The sequence below is a fragment of the Meles meles genome, chromosome 20 (genome assembly GCF_922984935.1).
Source record: "Meles meles chromosome 20, mMelMel3.1 paternal haplotype, whole genome shotgun sequence".
Lineage (NCBI taxonomy): Eukaryota > Metazoa > Chordata > Mammalia > Carnivora > Mustelidae > Meles > Meles meles.
The window spans coordinates 7183077-7209077 of NC_060085.1; the positions used below are offsets into that span (position 1 = coordinate 7183077).

The 26001-nt window shown below is 51.8% G+C and overlaps 1 protein-coding gene across 2 annotated transcripts in view; it reads right to left on the minus strand.

Moving 5' to 3' along the window:
- OLFM2 (olfactomedin 2) overlaps window positions 1-23401 on the minus strand; it is a 60331-nt gene extending 36930 nt beyond the window's left edge. Inside the window, exon 1 of one of the 2 annotated variants that reach the window (XM_045989709.1) lies at window positions 23258-23401. In XM_045989709.1, the coding sequence (XP_045845665.1) occupies window positions 23258-23323 (66 nt within the window). In that variant the 5' untranslated portion in view covers window positions 23324-23401. Of the gene's footprint in view, window positions 1-6284; window positions 6537-23257 lie in introns of those variants that run through there. The other variant, XM_045989708.1, reaches the window with a different exon arrangement.
- Window positions 23402-26001: the final 2600 nt, after the last annotated feature.

Here is a 26001-nt window from a genome sequence, read left to right on the forward strand (position 1 = left end):
CCCTCTGGCTTCTCAGGCCACTCCCACACTCCTCTCAGCATAAAACATAGATCTCCAGGAACTCTGAACTGCTTGGTCTCTCTGTGCACACCAGGATGCTTCGTGCCTCTGAGCCTTTGTTCATTCTGTTCCTTCTTGCTCTGTCTTTGCCTGGCCAATTCCTTCTCAACTGTAAGACTTGGTGTGAGTACCATCACCTCCAGAAAACCTCAGCCATACCCTAGTTTCAGTGTCCTCCTCTGCACCCCTCTCACACTCCAGAAATATCCTTATTACCACACATACCATGTCACATCACTGTTGAAAAGGCTGCAATCTGACTGAAGTCGGGGATTTATTCATCTCTATGTCCCATAGTCCAGGACCCTTCCCGGTACAAAGTGGTGCTCAATAAATGTTTCCTCCTGCTTTGAAGTGTTTGCACAGAAGCTGGAAGTCCATAATTTAGGAGCAGATAAATACGGTAGTTGGGGGCTCAAATCCACAATATGCCTACTTTTCTCTTGGCCCCCATCATCACTCACCTGGACCAGCGCAGTGGCCTCCTCCCTGGTCTTCTGGCTCCCGCCCTCATATCCTCCACCCCCAGTCTGCCCTCCTCATAGGGGCCAGAGGGAAACTGAACATCTGAGCCAAGTCTTGTCCCTCTTCCGCTCAGAACCTTCCCTGGAATTCCACTTATTCACTCAACAATTATTTGCTGAGCACCTATTATTGCTAGGCCCTAAGCTAGGCACTAGGGCCACAACATTCAATTAAATTTTTAAAAAGCCCTGCCCTCGTGAAGCTGACATTATAGCGGGAGTGAAACGGATAGCAGGATAAACAAGTGGACTGTGCGGAGTATCTTAGAAGGTTAAGAGTGCAAGGAGGAATGGAAAGCATGAGCAGTTACAAGTTAAAACTAAAATCCCGGGGTGCCTGGGTGGCTCAGTCGTTAAGTGTCTGCCTTCAGCTCAGGTCATGATCCTAGGGTACTTGGATCGAGTCCCACATCGGGCTCCCTACTCGGTGGGAAGCCTGCTTCTCCCTCTCCCACTCCCCCTGCTTATGTTCCTTCTCTCACTGTCTCTCTCTCTCTCTCTCTGTCAAATAATAAATAAAATCTTTTAACAAAAATAAAATTAAAAAAAATAAAAATAACTAAAATCGGGGCGCCTGGGTGGCTCAGTGGGTTAAAGCTTCTGCCTTCGGCTCAGGTCATGATCCCAGGGTCCTGGGATCGAGCCCCGCATCGGGCTCTCTGCTCTGCAGGAAGCATGCTTCCTCCTGTCTCTCTCTCTGTCTGCCTCTCTGCCTACTTGTGATCTCTCTGTCAAATAAATAAAAAAATCTTTAAAAAATAATAACTAACATCCCTACAAGGTTGCCCCATCCCTGAACATGACGCAGCTCCCCGACCACCTCCCTGTCTTCATCTCCAACTGCTTTCCCCCGCTTCTCTCACTCTGCTTTGGCCACTGGTTTCCTCCGTTTCTCCAAAATTTCAGGCATGTTCCCACCTCAGGGCCTTTGCACTTGCTCGTCCCTCTGTTTGTAACTCTCTTCCTTTAGATACGAGCCCTCTCTCGCTTTCTTCAGATCTCTGGTCAAATGTCACCTGCTCAGAGGGGCCACTCAGTCTAAAATAATCCCTCCTCAATCTCCACTCCCCTTACACTGCTCTTATGTTTCTTCATAGTACATGCATCACCATCTAAATATTATAGATTTATCTATATGGTTATTTATTTCTCCCTATCCCGGCTTTAGAATGTCAGCCCCCGAGAAAAAGGGTATCTGTCCGTTTTGTTCAGTTTTGTCCCTGGCCCCTAGAATATATGGTCGATAAGAGTTTGTTGAATAAATGAGTGAATGAACAAGTGGAGATATGCTCCAAGAGAGCTCTTGTTAATTCAATAAGAGGGGGAGGGATCAGCAGAGTGGGGTGCTGTTTAGGGCTGTTCACAAGGATCTGGCTACCCCTCTCTGTTCAGGTCAAGGTAGGACCACACTTCTTGCCCTCTTTGAGGTTAGGCATGCCATGTAGCTTGTGCGGACCAATGAAATGTGACAAAGTAACATTCCACGGTACAGCCTTAGGAACTGAGGCAGGATCTGCTGTGCCTCTCCTTTTTCTGTTTCAATGATCATTCCCCACACAGCCTCCATCCTCCTGGGTCCCTGAATGACTACTATGGATAAAGTTCTCCAGCCAACAATGGATATATAGTGCAAGGGAGAAACGAGCCTGTGTTGTGTTAAACCACATGGTACCTTGTGTACCTTGACCTCTCTTGACTGATATGGGGTCTCTGGTGCCTTCCACCCCCACCCCCAACCCCCACCCCCATCCCGCACCCCGCCCAGGAAACTGTCAAGAAAAGAAATGAAAGTCCTCAAAGAGCCCTTTTGCACATAGCTGCTCAGACCCTCCTCCCCCATTCCTCCCATGAGGAAAAGGGTCCTCCGAAACGGAATACCTCTTGTTCATCTCCCCTTCCTTTTTCTAGCCCTCAAGGAAGGGTGAGTGGATGGGCAAGGGCATAACATATAAGATGCAGGTAATTCTCCTCGGTCGCTGTAATGACAGCAGCCACTGGCAAGGGGCTGACAGTTTTTAGTCTGGTTCTGGATTTATGACGCCCAGGTGAGGAGCCATTCCGCTGAAGGCTCACCCCACAGGGATGGTTTATTGCTGAGCATTGGTCAAAGGTAGAAGCAATGGAAGCTTCTTCCCCAACCCTTTCCAGAAACGGCCCGTAATAGCATTCTTAGAATATCTTGGAATGCTAAGCTGCTTCTCTAGATTCAATCAGGGAGGGAAATCCTGAGACAAGAATGTCCAGAGGGTCTGGGCTCAGCCCCACCTCAGCACTGAGCCCCTTTATTAAGTCAAACACCAGCATCCAATCTTCTGCCTTATGACTGGGAATTCTTGCTACATGGGTCCCTAAACCCCTCCATTAACCCAGATTGGTGCACTAGACTCTCCTACAACTCCTTATTGAGCACCTCGGATGTGCCTAGTAATTTCCATTTGTTCTTCCCAACCCTTGGAAGGTGCATTCTTTTTTCTTTCTTTTTTTTTTTTTTAGGATTTTATTTTTAAGTCATCTCTACACCCAACATGGGGCTCGAACTCACAACTCCGCGATCAAGAGTCACATGCTCCACTGACCGAGCCGGCCAGGAGCCCCAGGAGGGCAGATTCTTGATTTAGACACTTGACAGATATTTCTTCTGTGCCTACTATGCTCTTGGCTATCACAGCCAACAAAGCAATTCCTTCTTACTGAATACCTACTATGCTCCCAGCCATTTGCTTCCATTTGAAGGTGGGATCCATGAAACTTTATGAAGATCTGATTGTTGGTTCAGTCACTTGGCAAATATTTATTGTAGCGTTCCTATGCATCAGGTCTTAGGGTTTAGTAACGAGCAAAACACAGAAGTCCTCTGTGCTTTCTCAGGGATCCCATAGTCTAATGGGGACTCTAAACTCTCCTTGACTAATGAAGATAATGAAGCTTAGAGAGATTAAATAATTTCCCCATGGGCATACTGCTAGTAAAGTGCAGGGCCAGGATTCAATCCAGATAGGTATGACTTAGAGCCCTATCACTAACTGAGCATTTACTATGTCAGGCACTGAGCCGGAGATTTTAAGCATAAACATGCTTGACACAGAGGAGGCAAATCAATAGTTTTGCTGAATAAACAAAATGGATGGAAGGATGGGAATATAGAGGATAGATGAAGAGATGGCTGGATAATGGCTGGATAGAGGGATGACTGGATACACGGACAGAGATGGATGGATGGAGGGATGGATGCACGGAAGGAGAGATGGAGAGACAGATGACGGATAATGGCTGGCTGGAGAGACGGGTGGATGGAGAGATGTATGGGTGGATAAAGAGATGGACAGATGGATAGCTGATGGATGGATGGATGGGTGGGTGGATGGGGAGCTGAGCTATAGATCTGTTACCCACAAGAGTTCTGAGAGGTAGGAGTTATCATCCCATTTTATATATGAAGAAACCACAGCTCAGAATCATGAACTCACTGGTGCCCAGAGTCAAGAACAAGTCATAGAGCAAGATGGGGGAGTGTGGATTCCAACCTTGGTCTACCAGACTCCCAAAACCCTTTCTAGAGCACTGTCTTGTCACAGTTCCCCTTCAGGTCCTATCCTAGGTCTCCTGGCATCTCACTTTACAGAGCTTTATGCAAGGCTCAGTGGGACTGAGGGATGGGGTGGGGATCAGGGATGGGAGTGATACTTTCAGATGGTAACTTCATGGAAGCACCAGATCGTGGTCCTATTAGCTACAGATGGGTCAGAATGAAGACCAGTTCTATTTGGGTACACATACATGTACACACACTTACAGAAAACACATGGTTCACACAGGAATCTGCTCACATGCATGCAAGGTAGGCACATACACCATTCATACACATACACATATTCACACCCTTCTAAAGACACGTCTACACTTACACGCACACACACACATACATATTAGCACACCCAAAGTCATAACTCAGAGACATACTCTTCCACACTTAGGCACACTTACCCCACACACCATATGCTAGACATATTACACGCACACATTTACACAGACTCACACTCCGTGAGGGTGAGGGAGGGGAAAGCGGCTTCCGATTTCGGTGAGACACATCTCTCTTCCCCCTCAGAAGGCAAGAGCAAGCAGCCTGTCACAAATCCCTACATGCACATGCAGTCGTGGAACACATGCAAACCCACAGTCAGGGACACAGAACTGCAGACACACACTTAGACACCTCCACACCCAGACACACTCAGGGACACACAATGAGGGACACGCTCATCCTGGGACACGCCTTCACACACAGGAAGACACACCTGGACCCTCAGGTTGGCAAAGCTCCTAAACTTTCTCCCTTGATTCCCACCCAACCCCATTCACACACCGAAACTCGTGCCTAAATAGACACACCAGGATATGCTTGAATCATATCACGGGAAGTGACAGACACAAAGACAGACGTTGTCTCACACATTGGCTTCAAGTCTGGGAATTTGGACGGAAAGCCCTCACCAGTACCAAGCCCGATATCATCTCCCCCAGGGGTGGGACAAAGCCTGGGCACAGTGTTTGGCACCACCAACTCCCCCCCCCCAACCTGCCTTCAACCCTTGGGAGCAAAGACTACTTTTCCTTTCAGCAAGGAGAAGGAAAGTAGCGGTGGAGTGGCGGGTGTGGGGGGGGAGCTGAACCGGGAGCCGGTGAAGTTAGGGAAATACTGGGCAGGAGAGGGAGCTCCCTGCATCCCAGTTCCACCTACTGGGAGGAGTCCCACAAACAGACTGAAGAGGGGAAAAGATGGGGGGGCCATATCTGGAGGACTTCGAGGTAAGTTTGCAGTGGAGGGTGCCTTCTCCCCTCTCCCCAGGACACCAGGAACACCGTTACTGATCACCACTGAATCTCCCTGCTCCTTCCCCCCAAAAAAACCTCTGTGGCAAGGGAAGCTGGAGGATGGTGATGGAGGAGGATAGCATGGGCTGAGGGAAGGGGCAATCCTGCGCTTCTGGGGGCTGTGCCAGCCTTTGCCCCTACCCCAGTCTTGAGAGCCATCTGCCTCCTAGAGAGAGCGAGCTCTGGGAATAAATATTCGGCACATGGTGAAGCAGATAACCAGGAAGGAGATGCTGCGGTGGGGGTGGGGGGTGCAGGGGAGAGAAAAAAGACAGACAAAAAGAGATACAAAGTCAGAGACAGAGCAACAGAGATCGAGACAAAGACAGGGAGAGACAGAGAGAAGCAAACCAGAGGGGAAAGAATAGATAGAGACAGAGAGAAAAAGAGAAGGAGACGGGACGACTCAGAAACAGGAGCAATCCTGAAGGTGGAGACACTCGGAGACCCCGTGGTTCCCCCATTCAGAGGCAAGGTCCCCCCCAGCCCCCCGAATCTACCCTCCCGCTCCGCCCCACTCGGCCGGACCCGGCTCAGTTGCGCAGCCCTTGCCGCCTGCGCGGGGAGCGGAGCGAGCCTAGTACGTTGTTGCCCCTCGGACACTGCTCACTAATAATGAGGAGCAGTAATAATAATAACAAGAATAAACGGCGCGGGGTGGGGGGCTCGGGGTCCCGGGGCTCCTCCGCATCCAGCCCCCAGCCCCGGGAGGGCGCCCCCCGGCCCGGGGCTCAGGGAAGCTGGGGGGCAGGGGCCCCCGGGGGCTGCGGCGGCGCCGGCGCAGGCACCACGCCCCCCGGGAGTGCCCCCCGCGCGGCGGCCACTCACGATTTTCTCGGAGGCGCCCGCGCGGGACACGGTGCCGTTGAGCCCCACGAGCGAGGGCAGCGTCTGCGACATCCAGTTGGTGACCATGGCCATGGTGCTCAGCACGGCCCCGATCTTGAGCAGCGGCACCGACATCGCGCCCCCGCCTCATGCCCCGCGGCCGCCCGCCGCGCGTCCCTTCTCCGGCCCGCCGCCTGGCGCTCGGTCCCTCGCCACCCAGCCGCCCCGGGGGCGCGAGCGCGAGCTGGGGGGCCGGGGCCGGGGCCGGCCGGGGGGCTCGCGGACGCGGGCTGCGGCTCGGCGCGCCTGGCGGGCTCCGCTTATAAAGCGCCGGCTCGGCCCCCCACCCCCTCCCGCGCCTCCGCGCCGGGCACTTCCAGCCGCCGTGACGTCACGGCTCCGGCCCGGAGCCCGGCGGGGGTGGGGGGCGTCCAGACTGCCCCCCCTCCCCAGGCCCGGGCGCCGCCCCGCCGCGACCGCCCCCCGGGTGAAGGCCCCCTGCGGCGGTGTTCCCCACCTGCCCCACCCCCACCGCCGCGGCATTCCCAGCCCCGCCCCCCCAGCGGAGTTCCCGCCCCCCCCCACCCCCACCCCCCGGCACTCCCGGGCCACCCTCCGCGCACAGTCCCTTTCGGAGCCCTAGGCGCTCGGTCGCCCCCCCAACCCCTGGGCTCAGTGGGCAGCTGCCGCACGCGGACCACCCGAAGCTGGCAGGGGCCCGGAGTCGCAAGCCCCCACCCTCCTACGGTTAGAACACCGACCCCCGCTCTCTGGAGCCCGCGAGCGCAGGCGTCGGGGGCCGGGGGGGCGAGACCCGTGCGCGCCCCTGAACCAGGCAGCACAGGGTCTCCTTTCCCTAGGGAAGGGGCTTCCCCGGTACCACTCTGGGGACCCCTCGGTGGATTCGGGACCAGGGAAGCCCAGAGTGGCAGGTCTGGAGCCAGTAGACGCGACCGCTTGGATGACGGTGCGGCAGTGGGGGGTCACCCGGGCAGCCCGGAGGATTTCCCACTACACCGAGGGGCGCATCGTAACCGGGGGCGGCTGAGACGGAGGAGCCAGCCTTTTGCAGACTAGTCCCAGGCGGGTCTCCACTCACAACTCGAACTTGGGGTGGGGGGCGGGAAACTGACACTTGGGACCTTCCTCCGGGCCCCAGGGCTCAGGGGTCCGCCCCTTCCACGCCCGGGGAGTGCAGAGCGGTCCCCCACCCACCCACGCACCAGCCGGCGGCGGGGGCGGCAAGGCGGCCGGGAGGAGCACCCGGCGGGTTTTAATTTCCTCTGTTTTCCCTGCACTCACGCCCCCTCCCGGCGTCCCCGCATCACCTCGCGCTGCCGCCCGGGCCGCCGCCGCCGTCGCCCGCAGCCCGCGGCCGCCGTCTGGAGGAGGCGATGACTCAGGCCTTTCCGGGCCGTGGCCGCTAGCCGAGGGCTCGCCGAGGGAGAAGCACTGAACACGGCGGTAGGGGTCTTGAACTGCCCTTTTTTCTGAGCTTAATTCCGAGGGCAGGTGCTGACCCCTGGTGACCCCCCAGCAAAGACCCCTCCGCCTCAGTTTCCTCATCTGCAATGTGGGTGGTTGTGAGGACCCATGTACCTAGTATGTGTAAAGGGCTCAGCTGTCCTGAGAATCAAGTTAAAGATTTACTGAACATCTACTATGTGCAAGGAACTGCGAACAACAGATAAAAAACGTATGCGGCAAGGTAGACAAGAGGTAGGAGGGGGAGGAGGAAGAAAAAGTAAAATAGGTAGGCTATGGGGAGGAAGAGGCATCCAGACAAAACAGGAGAGTAAACTTTAGTCAGGATGGCTGGAGAGTGATAGTTGGGCAGAGACCTGAAAAACCTAAGGGAGGAAGCCATTTGGATATCTGAGGGAAGAGTTACAAAGAGAACAGCAAGTGCAAAGGCCCTGAGGTACTACGATAACTTCAAGGAAAGGCCAGTGTGGTTGGAGCAGAGTGAGCTGGGAGAGCATGTGTGTGTGTGTGTCTAGGGGAGTGGGTGCTGTGCATGTAAAGTACTTTGCAGTGTGTCTGGGCCGTGCTAAGCATTTAATAAATAGTAGCTGCCATTGTTATTATTTGCAACTGATGATAAGCTTTAGAAAATGAGATGTGTCCTAGCCTCCTTGCACTACAGCTTGCATTTACAAGTGCTGAACACTTAGCAAATGTGCTGGCTGAGCCCCAGCTGCAACCTCCCAGGAAAAGTACAGCAATATCCCTATTTGCAGGTGAGGAAACTGGGCTTGGAGAGGAGAGGGGACCAACTCGAGGCGACCCAGCAGGTAAACAGGGGCTCAAGATTTTAACCCAGGTCTGTCTGATTTCAGACTCCAAAACCACTGGGCTCCAAGGTCTCCCCACCTAGAGAATTTGAAACCCGTTGACAATCTCTCACTCACCATTGGTGCTGTGGGAACATGCCTATAACTCCTCCCGTCAGGCTCCTCCAAGAAGTGGTCTACCCTCACAGCTGCTTTTGCTGTCTCTACTGCCTCACCTCCTGCCTCCTGAATGCTCCCAAACTCCTCTCACCAAAGACAGCAGTGACCTTCCAATCTGCCCATCCCACAGCCTCACATGAGCCCTTATTTAGTTATCCCATAGGTTAGTCTTCATGGATCATTCCCTCTTCCTATTTTCCTTTTTTTTTAAGATTTTTATTTATTTATTTGACAGAGGGAAAGAGATCATAAGTAGGCAGAGCAGCAGGCAGAAAGAGGAGGGGAAGCAGGCTCCCCACCGAGCAGAGAGCCAGATGTGGGGCTTGATCCCAGGACCCTAAGATCATGACCTGCGCTGAAGGCAGAGGCTTAACCCACTGAGCCACCCAGGCACCCTTCATTCCCTCTTTCTTGAAAGTAATTTCTCTTTTGACTTCACAAACACCTTATCATTTCCTAGTTCCACTCTCCCCTCTCTGGCTATATCATCACTGTCTCCCGCCTTTTCCCTAAATGTCTACGTCTTCCAGGATTTTGTCCTGGGTCCCCACTCATCTCATTCTGTGTAGTGTGCCTGGACCATCACACCCACTTCCAAAGTTTTGGTTCTGTCTGGCACACTCCCAACTCAGGACCTTTGTACTTGCTGTGCATTGCTGTCCACTCTACTCAGAACACTTTTTTAAAAGATTTATTAATTTACTTGAGAGAGAGCATGCTTGCGAGTGGGGAGGGGTGGCAGAGGGAGAGAGAGAGAGAGAATCCTCAAGCCAGCTCCCCACAGAACTCAGAGACTGACACAGGGCTGCAGTCAAGCACCCTGCAATCAGGCCCTGAGCCAAAACCAAGAGCCAGATGCTTAACTGACTGAGCCACCCAGGTGCCCCCCAGAACAATTACCACAGATACACATTTAGCGGTTCCTTTATTTATATCTCTGCTTTATCATTGTGTAGGTCAGAGGCATGCCCTACCTTTCCCCAGAAAACTCCGTTTCCCAAGTTTCCTTACACTGGCTTCCTGTTAGGCTTATCCAATGGGAGGCACTGGAAAGAGATTGGAGGATGGAAGGAAGGGAGAAGCCAGGGTATTTCTCCCTGCTCGTTCTGCTTGGGTTGTGGTGCTTTCCAGTGGTGGCTACATCCCCCACCATGGTCCCAGCTCCCCCAGAAGAGCCCCCTTCTCACCACAACACCCATCTCCAGGTCCCTCAAGCAGTTTTGTACTGTGGTCTATTGCTGGATGCCCTGATCAACCCCATCAGTTTGGCTTCTCAACTCTTCCAACTCACACTTAACCAATTCCCTGTATGAAATTCCCTCTCCTTGAAACACCTAGAGTGGTTTGTTTCCCCAGCTGAAGTCTGAGTGATATGGTCATCATGTCTGAAGGACCTTCCCTGACCACTTCATTGACGATAACAGCCCCCACCGCTCTCTGTCCCTTACTCTTCTTTATTTTCTCACACAGCATTTATCCCCACGTGACATGATTTTTATCTGTTTATGGCCTGTCTCCTCCACTAGACTTTCAGTTGCACAGGGGTACCTACATAGCTGTATTTTTCACAACTGAAACCCCAGGGCTTAGAATAGTGCTTGGCACATAGTAGGTGCTCAAAGTAGGTGTTGATTGACTGACTAAATGAATCTATAGCTAAGGCTCCCAAAGGTATATCTACAGCTCAGATCTCCAGCTGGAGTTCAGACTCTATGCCCATCTGCTTCTTGGGCATTCTCATCTGTGTTTCACAGGACCACAGCACATGACGCCCGCCAAAACAACCTCAGTCAGAAAGCCGGGCAGTGCTGCTGATGATATAGAGATATGGGAACCTGTTGTTACGGAGAATATAAAATGTTGCAACCACTTTGAGAAACAATCTAGCCCTTTCCTAAACAGTTAAACAGGGGCACCTGAGTGGCTCAGTCAGTTGAGCATTGGACTCTTGGTTTTGGGTCAAGTCATGGTCTCAGGGTCATGAGCTCAGCGTGGAGTCTGCTTGAGATTCTTTCCCTCTTTCCTTCTTCCTCCTCCCTCCCCCACCAAGCCCCTGTTTGCACTCTGTCTCTAAAATAAATAATCTTTAAAAAAAAAAAAGTTAAACAGAAACTTACCACAAGACCCAACAATACCATATGAAATAAGTCCATTCCAAGACTTGTGTATGAATATTCATGCCAACATTTTTCATTATGAAGGAGACCATCCAAACGCCCATCAAGTAGCAAATGGATAAACAAACTGTGGTACATCCATACTGGAAACGTCACTCAGCAATAAAAAGAAACAAAGAACAAACATGTGCTACAACATGGACAAACCTTGAGCATATTCCACCAAATGAAAGAAACCAGATACAAAAGGCCACATTTTGGGGCGCCTGGGTGGCTTAGTCAGTTAAGGATCTGCTTTAACTCAGGTCATGATCCCAGGGTCCTGGGTTCAAGCCCCACATTGGGCTCCCTGCTCAGGGGGGAGCTCAAATAAATAAAATGCTCAAATAAGTAAAATCCTTAAAAAAAAAAAAAAAAAAAAAGGTTGGGGCACCTGGGTGGCTCAGTGGCTTAAAGCCTCTGGCTTTGGCTCGGGTCATGATCCCAGGGTCCTGGGATTGAGCCTGAGTCGGGCTCTCTGCTCAGCAGGGAGCCAGCTTCCCCCTCTTTCTCTGCCTGCCTCTCTGCCTACTTGTGATCTCTCTCTCTCTCTCTGTGTGTGTCAAGTAAATAAAATCTTTAAAAAAAAAAAGGCCACATTTTGTATGATTCCATCTACACAAAATGTCCAGAAAAGGCAAACCAATAGAGACAGAAATTAGATTAGTGATTGCCTGGAACTAAGGGTGGGTGTGGGGATGGGCGGCAAATGGGTATGAGGGATCTTCTGGGAGTGATGGAATGTCCTAAAACTGGACTGGGGTGATATTTGAACAACTCTGAAACTTTACTAAAAAGTCACTGAATTGCACACTTAAACAGGTAGATTTTGTGGCATGTAAATTACACCTCCACAAAACTGTTCAGGGGGAGCATTCTTAAATTGTCCCTTCAAGCCCCCTCCCCTGAGGTGCCCTGCAACTGCCCTGATGTGAGGAGTCCTTAAATTTTGTGCTGTTTCCTTGCTTGCTCCCCCATGGTCCTGGCCCAGATGTAACCTCAGTTAGAAACTATGGACTGTGCCCCCATATCCTTCCTTCTCCTTCCCTACTCCATTCAAATCAATGCTCACTGATCTTGATGCAGAAATGTCTCCAGAAACTATCCTTCTCTCTCTCTCTCTCTCTCTCTTTTTCTCTTTCTCTCTATACATATAAGATTTATTTTTTTTTATTTTACAGAGGTGGGGTGGGGAATAAGGTGAGAAAGTCTTAAGCAGACTCCATGCTGAGCTTGGAGCCCGACACAGGGCTTGATCTCACAACCCTGAGATCACATACAGAGCCGAAACCAAGAGTGTGATGCTTAACCGACTGCGCCCCCCACCCCAGGAGCCCCTGATATTTATTAAGTTATCTCTACACCCAATGTGGGGCTCAAACTCATGACCCTGAGATCAAGAGTCCCACGCTCCTCCAACTGAGCCAGACAGGCACCCCAAGAAAGTATCCCTTCTTCCCCATCACCACCATCACTCTAAGCACTGTGGTGGGGAGTGCCTTAGGTTGAATGTTTGTGCCCACCCCCCAATTCCTATGTTGAGACCTACTCCTCATAATGTGATGGTATTTGGAGATGAGGCCTTTGGGAGGTGATTAGGTCATGACGGTGGCTGAACGGATTAGTGTCCTTAAGAAAGAGAGCTTCAGAGAGCTCTGTCTCCCTTCCACCGTATAAGAAAACAGTGAGAAAACACCCAATCTGCCAGCACTTTGATCTTGGACTTCCCAGCCTCCAGAACTGTAGGAAATACATCTTTGTTGTTTATGAGTCACTCAATCCATGGTATTCTGTTAGAGCAAACTGAATGCACCAGGACCAGGAGCCGCGTCAAGAAATGTTTTTCCCCTGACCTGAAGATTCTCTGGAGGGAACAAGTTGACAACTGTCAGAAATAATAACCGTGGTTGCTAAGGTTTACTGAGTACGAATCCCATGCTAGGTATCATGGGCAGCAATGTACGTGTAATAACTCACTTAACCCTCAGAAGTAGGTAGGATTACAATTCCTATTTTTAAAATGAGGAAACAGGGGCACCTGGGTGGCTCAGTCATTAAGCAGCTGCCCTCGGCTCAGGGCATGGTCCCAGGGTCCTAAGATGGAACCCCGCATCAGGCTCCCTGCTCTGCAGGAAGCCTGCTTGTCCCTCTGCCCACTCCCCCTGCTTGTATTCCCCCTCTCGCTGTCTCTCTCTCTCTCTCTCTCTCTCTCTGTCAAATAAAAAAAAAAATAAAACCTTAAAAATAATAAAATAATAAAATAAAATGAGGAAACAGAGGCACAGAGATGCTAAGAGATTTCCCGAAGGCCCCCAGGATACGATCCCAGACGATCAGGCTCCCAAATCTACATGGTGCTTGGTCAACTAGGTCTATTCACAGGGGAAAGAAAAAATGTTGACCCCTACCTCATACCCTATGCAAAGATCAATTCCAGATGGATTGTGTATCTAAATGTGAAAGTCAAACAATAAATCTTTTAGAAGAAAATACAGAAGAACATCTTCATTACGCTGAGGGTAGGCAAAGATTTCTAAAATCGGACACTAACAAGCACTAACCTTAAAAGGGGACAAATATTATCTGAACTGCATTAAAATTAAGAAGTTCTATTGATCAAAGACTCCATTAAGAGAATGAAAAGACAAGCCACAGAGTGGGAGACGATATCTGCAATCCTTACGTCCGACAGAGACTCATATCTTATTTAATCTCTATGAGGTCTGTATAGATAAATACAGAGTCATATCTAAAATCTGGATACACAGGGACACACAGATTCCTACAAATCAGTAAGAAAAAGGCAGGCAGCAGAATACAGCATTTCACAAAAGAGAACACTGAGTGGTCCATAAACATGTGAAAAGGTACTTAATATTAATCATCAGGAAATGTAAATTAAATCCAAAACATGTTACCACCCCACACCCACCAGAATAGCTAAAGGAAAAAGGAAAGACACCACCAAGGTCTGGGGACAATGTGAAGCAGCTGGATTGCTCAAATCCTAAGAGTAAATAGAAAGACTGAAGAGTCTTTGAGACTTTGGAGGAATGGCAGCATTTCCTAAAGCTCGATACATTCCTCCCTACAGTTCGGCATTCTGCTCCTTGATGTATACAGTGGAGTCTCATTATTTGCAGATTCCCTACTGGCAGACTTCCAATGTGCTGCGATTTATTTGTAACCCCAAAATCAATACTCATGGGGCTTTTGTGGTCATTCATGGACATGCATACAGGGGCACCAAAAAAAAAAAAAAAGAGAATAGAGTCACCAACCCGCAGGTTCCCAACTGAAGCCCAACACAGCCATACTCTGCCTTCTTGCTTCAGCTCTTAAAACTGTAAACAAGTGTTTTTTCACTGGTTATTTGTTGCCAAGGTTTTCACTTTTTTGTGTGTGCTTTTCATTATTATAGTGATTTCACTATTTTTTTCAAGATTTTTATTTATTTATTTGAGAGTAACAGAGAGAGAGAAAGCATGAGAGCAGGGAGGGTAGGAGGGAGAAGCAGACTCCCTGCCGTGCAGAGAGCCCAATGGGGACTCGATCCTGGGACTCCAGGATCATGACCTGAGCCAAAGGCAGTCGCTTAACCAACTGGGCCACCCAAGTGCCCAGTGATTTCACTACTTTAAGTGGCCCCCAAGCCCAGTACTAACTGCTCTGTCCTGTTACAAAGGGCACACAGGCTGTGACATGTCTTTGGAGAAAACACATCTTGTCAATAAGCTTCGTTCAGGCTTGAGTTATAATGCCTTTGGCCGTGAGTCTGATGTTAATCAACCAACAGTACATATTAAATAAGGTGTTTTTTAAGCAGAAACATACATAAAACTAGGTGGCATCCTGTTTGGTCAACCAAAAATACAACCAGAGGCTTACAGAACTCTAACCCTGCTTTGATCCCACGGCCGTCAATCAGTACTTGCGAAAACCCAACAGAAATGCAAACAAGCGTTTGCTGAAGACGGAGTGTCAGAATATTTATACCAGAAGAGTCTGTGTCGGCCGCAAGCCTCACCAACCCGAATGCCCAGAAAGAGTAGAGCAACTATATCACCGTGGTCACACAATGGAATGCCATAAAATGGTGACAACAGGCAAAGACCACAAAACGGTGATACGGAGACATCTTACCAACATAACGTTAGGTGAGGCCAGCTGGGTCCCAAAACAATATACCTCCTGACTTCACGAAGTTACAAAGCTGGCCCAACGCGTGCATGGTGAGAGATGTTAGCTTAGTGCTGACTCTTGGGGAGCAGGTGGTAAGAGGGGGCATGAGGGGGCCTTCTGGATATTTGAAAAATTCTGTTTCTTTACCGGGGACTGGTAACACCAGGTCACTTCAAGACGATTTCTCAAGCTGCACCTTTATGATCTGCACACTTCTCGGTAGACGGGTTTCACGTCAAGAAGAAAATTGACTCGATATATGAATTCAGGTGTAAGTTCCTTCCCTGTTTGCTGTACAGCAGGTAAAAACGATGGAACTTTCCGGCAGAAAAGCTAAGAAACACAAACCCAAAAGAAAACAAAAACAAAACACGAAGCAAGCGAAACTAAGTGTCCTCTGCAAGAAGCCCTGTGGTCTCCTTTATTCACACGTAAGGAAGACATGAATTCATGTCCACACACACACACACACACACAGCTTGGCGCGCCTCACAACACAAATGGCGTTACTCCTCTGGCCCGTGCCTGCTTTCCGCGTTTTGCTTGGCGACAGCAAGTGTTTGGAACTGGTGTTGAAACATGTCTCCCTTTTGTCTCCCTGAAAGTCTCCGAGCCCCACACCCCTCCTGTCATCTCTGCTTTCCTGCCTGGTTCAGAATTCCAGGGGGAGGCTGGGAAGGAGACAGTTGTCCTTGTTAAGGATCCCAGACAGGGGCGCCTGGGTGGCTCAGTGGTTTAAGCCACTGCCTTCGGCTCAGGTCATGATCTCAGGGTCCTGGGATCGAGTCCCACGTCCGGCTCTCTGCTCTGAAGGGAGCCTGCTACCCTCTCACTCTCTCTGCCTGCCTCTCTGCCTACTTGTGATCTCTCTCTGTCAAATAAATAAATAAAAAAAATCTTTAAAAAAAAAATTAAAAAAAGGATCCCAGACAGAGGTTCGAACAGAGAGGTTCGCTCCTTCCATGCCCCAAATATTAGTCCTGCTAGGCCACTGGCTGCCACCAATTTGCCCCAGGACTATCAGCTCCTGTGGTAATCCTGTCTTTTTGCCTTCACTCTCCCAACTGCAGTGTCTTTCCATGTTACAGCCAGAGGCTCTGGCCCTCACCCAAATCTAACCAGGTCTCATTCCTGACTTTAAAATCTCTTACTGGGGCACCTGGGTGGCTCAGTGGGTTAAGCATCCAACTCTTGATTTTGGCTCAGGTCATGATCTCAGGGTGGTGAGATCAAGCCCCCTGACTACACTCACCGTGGAGCCTGCTTAAGAGTCTCTCTTTCAGGTGCCTGGGTGGCTCAGTGGGTTAGGCCTCTGCCTTTGGCTCAGGTCTTGATCTCAGGTTCCTGGGATCGAGCCCCGCATCCGGCTCTCTGCTCAGGGGAGAGCCTGCTTCCCCAACTCTCTGCCTGCCTACTGACTGACTACTTGTGATCTCTGTCAAATAAATAAATAAAATCTTAAAAAAAAAAAATTCTCTCTCTCCCTCTCCTTCTGCCCCTCCCCGTGCACTCTCTGGCCTTTTCCTTAAGCAACAGAGAAACAACCCGATTTAAAAATGGACAGAAGACGACGTATTTCCGAAGAAGACACACAAGCAACAATAAACACGTTAACAAGCAGCCCGGCATCACCGTCTCTTCGCGAAGCGCAAATCAAAACCACAGTGAGAGATGACGTCACACCCGTGGGCTCAAGTCAAAAAGCCAAGGAGTAACAACACTGCCGGCGAGATGCGGAGAAGCTGGAGCCCACGGCCCGGCTGGTGGGAGTGTGACCTGGTGCGTTGGCCGTGGGGAACAGCAGGGCGGCAATCCCACTTCCAGGCACACGCCCAAAAGAGTTGGACGCAAGGTCTCAAAGAGCTATTCCGGCCTCCTGTTCAAAGCGGCCTTATTCACAACAGCTCCACATTCTGTTTATCCCTTCATCCTTCAGTGGACATCTGGGTTGCTTCCGCCTTTTAGTTATTGTGTGGGGCGGGGAGAGTGGGCGCAAGCAGGGGGAGCGGGAGGCAGGGGGAGAGGCAGGCTCCCCGCTGAGCAAGGAGCCTAATGTGGGGCCTGATCCCAGGACGCTGGGATCAGGCCTGGAACCAGAGCCAGCTGCTTAAAAGGACTGAGACACCCAGGAGCCTCCGCGAATTGTACACTTAAAAATGGCTAAGATGGTAGATTTTGTTATGTGTATTTTGCCACAATTTTTAAAAATCTTCTTTTTTGTTCTAAAGATTTTATTTATTTATTTGACAGACAGAGATTACGAGTAGGCAGAGAGGCAGGCAGAGAGGGAGGAGGAAGCAGGCTCCCTGCCGAGCAGAGAGCCTGATGCGGGGCTCGATCCCAGGACCCTGGGATCATAACCTGAGCCCAAGGCAGAGGCTTTAACCCATTGAACCACCCAGGCACCCCTAAAAAGTCTTCCGTTTATTTTTTTTTTAAAGATTTTATTTATTTGGCAGAGAGAGATCACAAGTTGGTAGAGAGGCAGGCAGAGAGAGAGGGAAGCAGGCTCCCCGCTGAGCAGAGAGCCTGATGCGGGACTCGATCCCAGGACCCCGAGATCATGACCTGAGCCGAAGGCAGCGGCTTAACCCACTGAGCCACCCAGGCACCCCAAGTCTTCCGTTTAAACACACACACACACACACGCACGCACACACACACACACACACGCACACACACACACACAAGCGCCCTCCTTAGTCCTGAGAACTACTGCATGGTGGCTGCATCACACAATTCTACATCCTCACTTGGTGCATTTCACATAGAAATGACTAGAGACATGAGGAAGAGAAAAAATCCGGTTAATCATGTGTTCACAACGTATTTTTTTTTTGGGAACAACCGGGACTTTCTCAGGCCAAAAAGGGGAGGAGATATTTGCCAATTTCATCCAGTGGCTTCAACTGACTTTGCCTTTCAGTTTCTTCCTTCTCCTGCTGTGACTCCCTGTCTTCTCGTCAATTTTTGAAAACATCTTATTTATTTATTTGAGGGGGAGAGAGAGAGATCACAGTAGGCAGAGTGGGAGGGGGAAGCAGGTTCCCTGCTGAGCAGAGAGCCCAACGTGGGGCTCGATCCCAGGACCCTGGGATCATGACCTGAGCCGAAGGCAGAGGCTTAACCCACTGAGCCACCCAGGCGCCCCGGTCTTCTCATCTATTAAGCAGGGCTGAGATGCGAGCTGTCCAGGGTGGCCAGAGCTATGTGTAAGTGAGAATAAACAGACTCGGAGAAAGCCTACGGGGGCTCCCAGAAGCAATGGACACAGACTTCATAGACTCTATTCTGACTCCTGTCTGTTCTTCCCGGTTTCTCCTTGGTTTGTGGCTGAGCCCTAGACAGATGAAGCTCGCTGTGAGATGCACCGACCTTCCACGCACCATGAAGACATATCCGTGTTCTCAGGCGAGAGTTCCCAAAAAGCGGGTAACAAGCTCTCCCACTCCTGTCACAACCCCCCTCTTCCCAGCACAGCCAGACTCAGCTTCGGAGAAGTGCAATCTACCATCCCACCCCTTGAGAGCTCACGGCGTCACCCAGACCTTGGTGTCTGGTGTGAGGCTCAAAATGCAGAAGATTCCCAATGAGCACTTTCTAAATAAGTGAAAACACAAGTTACCGCCTCCCGGGTGCTGATGCTGAGTTCTGGGGACAAAAGTCATTGCCCAGACCAGTTGCCAGGCTCGTGAGAAACCCATATGAAGACAGTCATGTGGACACCTACCCACATACGTGACTATGGCACACACATGCCCCTGTGCCCAGCTCGGTCAATGCCACGTACGGGGTTCTGAAACATACACACACCCCCACGCACACTACAGATGAGCTCCTGTAGGGCCAGGGGTCGTGAGGCAAGTGATATGAGTCATTCAAGGGCAGAAAGAGTTTCGGGGTTTATTTAAAATTTTGATATTTTGGGGGCACCTGGGTGGCTCAGTGGATTAAGCCGCTGCCTTCGGCTCAGGTCATGATCTCAGGGTCCTGGGATCGAGCCCCGCATCAGGCTCTCTGCTCCGTGGGGAGCCTGCTTCCTCCTCTCTCTCTGCCTGCCTCTCTGCCTACTTGTGATCTCTCTCTGTCAAATAAATAAATTAAAAAAAATTTTTTTGATATTTTGTATCACAGATTTTTTTGTATTAATTTTGATTTTCTTAAAATACTATTTACCTTAGTTTCTGACTTTTTTTTGTCATCCCCTTCAATTTTGCACCTGAGGCTAGTGCCTCAGTTGCCTCACCCTGGCCGGGGGCATTGACACACTTTCTGCCGGCACACCTTCAGCACAGCCACGCGTGGACACACACCACCTCTGCACAAACCTCATTTTACCACTAGGTGTCACCCCAGCTCTTTCATCTGGAGCCCGGGTTTGACTCCCGGCCCCCCTCCCCCCTTCCTTAGGAAGAAAATGTCCAATTCACTTATCTGAGTGTCCTCAAGACTTCCTTTTACTTCCTTCCACCTGGGACATTTACATTTTCTAAAGGAGCCCAAGCGAAGAGGGTGTTAACCCCAAATAGTGGTTCCCTATAATAGTGGGATTTGAGGCACAGATGAAGAAGGTGGGGTTTCCTGATGCCTCCCATCCAAGAGCGGAGGTTGAGTTGAAATGGGTAGGGGATGGCCCAAGGGGACAGTTGTTCCCTCATTCCTCCTTTGGTACAAGAGTCCCACTGTTTGAGAAAGAAAGGAACTCTGTGGGAAGAGGAGGGAGATTCATCCATTCATTGAAGTTTTTATTTTAACAGATGCTTGTTGAGCACCTACTGGGCGCCTGGCTCAAAGTCCACTGGACCCTGAGGAGGTGACACTCTAGGGGGAGACAGACAATGAATGAATGAACAAATTGTGGAGAAGTAGTGACAGGCTATGAAGAAAAACAACAGAGTAAGAGCTCAGAGAGTAGCTGTGGGGAGGTCATTTTAGAAGGCTAGTCAGGGTGGGTCTCCTGGAGGAGGTGTCACAAGTAGAAGGAGAGGGAGGGAACAGTGTCCCAGGCAGAAGGAATGGCAAGTGCAAAGGCCCTGAGGTATGCAGTACAAACTGAAGTATTCTTCCCTTCCATCCTGTGGGGACCCCAGAGAAGAGATGACTTCAAATCCACAGAGTGGCCAGTCCAGATCTATAGCTAGGTCTTAGGGAGGACTTCCCAGTAGTCAGGAAGTGGGCCTCTTTCACTCAGGGAAAGCTCTCTGGTAGTCTCCAAGACAGTCACAGGCCAGACCCAGAACATCTGACACAAACCCTGGATGGATAGATGGATGGATGACTCCTCGGACAGGTGCTACTCCCTGTTCTCAGGGTCAAATCCAAACTCCGGTCTATAGCCCACAAGTTCCCACTGCATCTGGCCCCTCCTGGCTTCCTTGGCCTCATCTCTCCGCAATGTCCCCTCCCCTCACTCCTCTCCAGACACACCAGCCTCCTTATCTGCTCCTCAAAAATACCAAGATGCTTGCACCTCGGGGCCTTTGCACTTGTCATTCCCTCTGCCTTGAATGCTCTTCCCCCAGATCCTCAGAAGTCATCTTCTCTGACCTCCTTCAGGGGTGACCTCCTTCAGGACCTCAAATACCACCTCCTTAGAGATACCATCTCTGGCCACACCTGTTAGAATAGCTGCCCACACCACCACTAGCCCTCTTTAATCCCCTGGTTTTTATTCTTCACGTACCTGCACTGTATTATACATTCATTTTGTTGCTGACACCGTATTACACATTTACTCAGGTCTTGCCCGTCTCTCCCGCCAGAAGATCAGCTCCAGGAGGGCAGGGGTTTGATAACCTGATCTCCCCAGTGCTTAACCACATCTGTTGTTCAAATGGACAAATAAAGGATTCCCAGCAAGGACCGCTGGTGGAGCCCAGGACCCATCAGGGACTGAGAAGGGGGCTCTGGGACCAGATGGGGGGTGGACAAGGGGCAGAGCATTCACCCTTCAGAGCCTTTCCTTCTCTGGAGCGCCAGACTGGGTGGGCAGCTAGGAGGGGAGGCCAGTTTAGGACGCTGTAGTGCCCGTGGTGGCCGCCTGGAGGCGCTGCAGCTAGTTACAGGACCCCGCCAGCCCCAACAGACTACCCCAGTTTAGCCCCGCCCCATCCACTGTTTAGCCCCGCCCCATCCACTGTTTAGCCCCACCTTCCTAACCCAGTTTAGTCCCGCCCCCAAGCAACTCCCTTGGCCTCTGGGGGTCCATAAACTCACCCCCCACCCCCCACCCCCACCCCCGCAGCACCTTTTTCTGCACTCTCCTGCACCACTGGCCGGCCAATCTCAAGGCTAGCAGGGGTGGAGGAGAATCCAGAGGTGGTGGTTCCCAAGGGTCCTTCTTGGAAGCCAAATTCACCTTCCCTCCTGGTTCATTTTTGTGCCAGCGTTCTCTCAACCTTCTTCCTCTTTTGGTCTCTCTCTACTTCTCTCTGGCTGGCATCTCAATTGAGCGTCTACTGTGTGCGGCCTGATGCCAGGCACAGATCACACTCCCCATCCCAGCCAGGATGTGGGTCCTGAGATGGGAAACCAAGAAGTGAGGGCTGGGACCCCACAACCTCTCTCCCTATGGCCTGGAGGTCTATTTAGAGTCGGACCTCCAGCCCTCATGGCCCCCTGCGGTGGGCATTTCTTCTCTTGACCAGGAAAGGGAAGGTGCCAGGGCTGTTTTCCCTCCGAGTTTCTACCTACTCTACCTAAGACACTCTTCCAGTTTCTACACAGGCACTGTCCACACCCACAGAGAGGATTATTTAACAAGAAGGTAAATGTGTGGGCTCAGGCACGGGACTGCCTTTGTTCAATCCTAGGTCTTGCCACTCCTGAGCTGTCTCAGCTTGACAAGCGACTTAACTTTTCTGTGCCTCCGTTTCTTCGTCTGCAAAATGAAGGGAACAATAACGCCCACTGGCGGGTGCCAGGAGGGCCTTCTTTCTCGTTGTGTGCTCGAAACAGCGCCCGGCAGGTAATGAGCACTTAATAAATGTTAGCTGTATTATAATTATTATTTTAGACTCCAGCTTCCCTCGGAGCTCCTACAGATCTGGGAATTGAGGGGGCTCCCGCCTCCAAGATGGAGGAGGAAAGAGGTTTCCCAAGAGCTGAAGAAAACTGGGACAACCCCCTCCCATTCTACAAGGCCCCCCAAGCCTGCCCAAGAGATGGGGGAACTATGAGGAGGAAAGCATGAATGGGGCGTACGAGGCACCAACACACACGTACACGCATACACACATGCATGGATGTACCCGTCTGCATGCACAGCTCCTGGTCTTCCCCCTCCCTTTCAAAGCGATTTACTCAAAGGCACAGAATAGCACACGGTCACCCCAAACTCTCACACAGCCACACACCTGGTCATGCACACTTTGTACAACACCCAGACAGACGGAAAGAACCGTGGGGACACACACAGATCTGTGTACACAGACCTTTATACACGGTTTCAGTTGCCCAAACACGGCCAGAATTAACACAATCCTCACTCGCTGTCACACCACCAGCCACGCAGACACACAACTCCAGGTGGCAGGCTCACAAGCCTCGCACTGTCACATCACCCCTCCAGCCACAGCCTCCCACTGTCACACACAGGCTCTCCCTCACGCACAAACACCCTCTCCCATCACACCCCAACTCAAAGCCGAACACACAAACTCTCAGTCACACCCAGCGGTGACACAGACACACACACATTTACCCAGCACCCCTCCAGCCGCTCACACACGTTCCCATCAGTCACTTGCACGTGAGTCCCGCCCCCTTCCCCACACTAGGGGTGCAGGTGAGGAGAGGGGGGCTGCAAAATTTGGGCACCTCCTGTCATAATGGGGGGGAGTGAAAGGTAAGCAACACCCCAAGGCCCCCCGAAGTTGCCCCCGTAACCCCACTCAGCTTCAGTCAGATGGCGGGTGTGGGCTCCGGGTCACCGAGAGGATGAGAACCCCGAAGCTGGGGTCAGACTGTCCCCCAAACCATCTCAGCTCGGGGCTGGATGTGAAACCCCCTTTCCTTTCCCCAAAGCCAGGGTAGATACCCCAGCCCCTCCCCCGCTGCGACCCCCAACCCTCTCAGCCCCGGGGCGCTTATGAAGCCCCAAACCGCCTTTCCGTCGGGACCCCCTAAGACCCTCTCCCCTCCTGGAGCCCCTTGCGCCTGCACCTGCCCGCCGGGCCCCTACCTGTCCGGCGAGGCCTGAACACAGCAGCAGCAGCAGCAGCGGCGGCGGGACTGTGAGCGGCCACATGACGCGCCCCCGGCCCGGCTTCCCGTCCCCCCGCCCGCCCTAGCGGCGCCCGGGCGTGGGGACCGCCACCTTGCGCGACCCCGCCCGCCCAGCCGGGGCGACCCTCGCCGCCGCCTCCCCCGCCTCGCCGGCGGCTGGGATTCCGCCCCACCCCCGCCCCCCTCGCGCGCTCCCAGTCTTTGTTGCGGGCTCCGCCCCCCGCCCCGCCCCCAGCTCGTCTGCGGGCGCGGACCCCGCTTGGGTCTGGGGGCGGGGAAGGGGGAGGAGCTGGCACCCGGGAGGAGAGCTGGGGACAAGGCCCGGCAGTCCCCTAGGCCCTATGGGAGCGGGTCACGGAGATGGGGGAGGGGGTTCCGTCACGTGTTTCTAAATTTCACCCTCCCAGGATCTTTCCCACGTTGAAAATGGGGGTGGGATGGGGGTCAAGGGGCCGGGGGAGTAGGAGGAAGACCTGGTAACGTAGAAGAGAAATGGAGAGGCCCCCTCCTAAAAGAACTCAAGACTCAACAGAGAAACTGAGGCAGAGCTTGTGAAATGGGACGTTGAGGGAAGGGGGTCAGCGCTGGGACAAGGGGGTGGGACGGAGATGGAACGAGGAGTGAGAGACCAGTGACGGAGGGGAATGGCCAGCTGGGTGGGCCTGGCTCCCGGCTACCTTGTTTTCCCTCTCCCACCCCAGTCACCAGGCTCCTCTTCCTCAAAGTCCGCCCTTCCCAGCCACACCTGAGAGTTTCTCACTGCAGGTTCAATCACCTGGGAGACCAGATCTCCAGAGGATCAAAATACTAACACCGCCTCTAAGGAGAACCGTCTGCATATGAAGGGCGTCCTTGTTCTGCCTCCTGCCTCGCTCAGCTTCTCCCTCCTCTCTGCAGTCGTCTTCCCCACCCATAACCCCTCAGTGGCTGTTTTTTGGTGGGGAGAGCGAGGGAACAAGTCAAGTTACGAAGGAATCAGCCAAAACCTACCCGGAGGGGGATGGGATGGACGCCCCGCATTTTTCTGACCCTACTGTATGCCTGGCAAGTAACAGGTTATGGAGAGTTTCGTCCAAGCAAGAAATGAGCTTGTCCAACAGAATTGGGTTTGACCCTGGTTCTGTCACTTCTTGGCCATGCAACCTTAGGCAAAGAGCTTTCCTCCTCTCAGGAGACCAGTTTCCTCATGGAGGTGTCAGGAGACATCTCTGACTCGGGCAAATAGAGCACCCAACCAGTGCTCGATCCCCAGAGGGCATTACCACGGTGAGGCATGGAGCTGAGACTTGCCATGGGATGTGGGACACAGAACAGAATCTGAGCCCGGGAAGGCATCTCCTTCATCCCTCTACGTCCTTTCCCCAGATGGAAGATGGTCCTTTGCTGACTCCTCAGACCCAGCCCCAAGTAGGTGCAGAGTTAGGAAGGGACGTTATGTTGGTTGGTATGAACCAGAAGCTTTTGGCCAAGTGTGGGCTGTGGTCAATGCTGGGGGGTGCAGGGGGAGTACCTGCCAACTCTCACTATGTCTGTTTATCACAGAGCGGCACCCTTGTTACAGCTGTGTCTCAGGACCAAGAACAATACCCTCTGCGCCCTGAGATGGTCATTGCCATGGTCAAACATGGCCTGTGTTACGTGGTTGACAGTGGTCAGTGTGCCCTTAGGTCCATGCCGCATCTTTCCCCAGCCTGGCTCTGTTTCGGGGTGGGGCCCCTGCAAACTACATTTCCCAGGCTCCCTTGCGTCCAGTTAGCCTGAGCCAGAGGAAGGCCTGAGGAGAGGTTGGGGTCGGGAGGGGGGGAGAAGCCAGAGTGTTTCTCCCTCTCCTTCCACTTTGGCAGTGGCAGCTGAGGATCCTTTGTAGTCTCAGCACCCTGGGATGGGAGTCCCCACTGTGGTTCAGTTCCTGACAAGGGGTGGCAGGCTCTGGACTCTGGTAAGTACTTCCTATCTTCAGCTTCACCAGCTCTTGGGAAGATGGTGGTTGGCTACTCGCTCTAGAGTCAATTCACCTTCTCCCATATATTCTTTTTTTTTTTCTTAAGATTTTTTTTATTAAAAAAAAGATTTTATTTATTTGACAGAGAGAACACAAGCAGGGGGAGTGGCAGGCAGAGGGAGAGGGAGAAGCAGACTCCTTGCTGAGCAGGGAGCCATATGCGGGGCTCGATCCCAGGACCCTGGGATCATGATCTGAGCCAAAGGCAGATGCTTAACTATCTGAGCCACCCAGGCGTCCTCTCCCATTTATTCTTAAAGCTCAACTAACATCTCTATGGCTAAATCCCCATAGCAGATTTTGCTATGGAACCACCTGGTGTGAGTTTTATTTTCCTGACTGGATCCTGGCCAATACATTCTATGCTGTGGTCACGACCACAGCCATGGTCAGTAATAATCTGTGTCCCAGTCACTCTGTGGTCAGTGTCCTGTGGATCTGGGATCTGTGTTGCCATCAGCATCCCGGTTCTACGGGGGTCAGCGGAGTGGTCAGTTTTGTGGTCTCCACGGGTCATTCTTGGTGGTGTTATGATCAGCGTGCTGGTCAGTTTCCTGGCTGTGATGTGCTCAGAGCCACGATCACTGTCCTGTCATGCTGTGGTCATTGTTCTGACCTTGCTTTGCACGGCGACCTGGCCATGGTATGGTCAAAATTACGGTCAGGTCACACCGTGATCAGGGTCATACCAGTGTCCT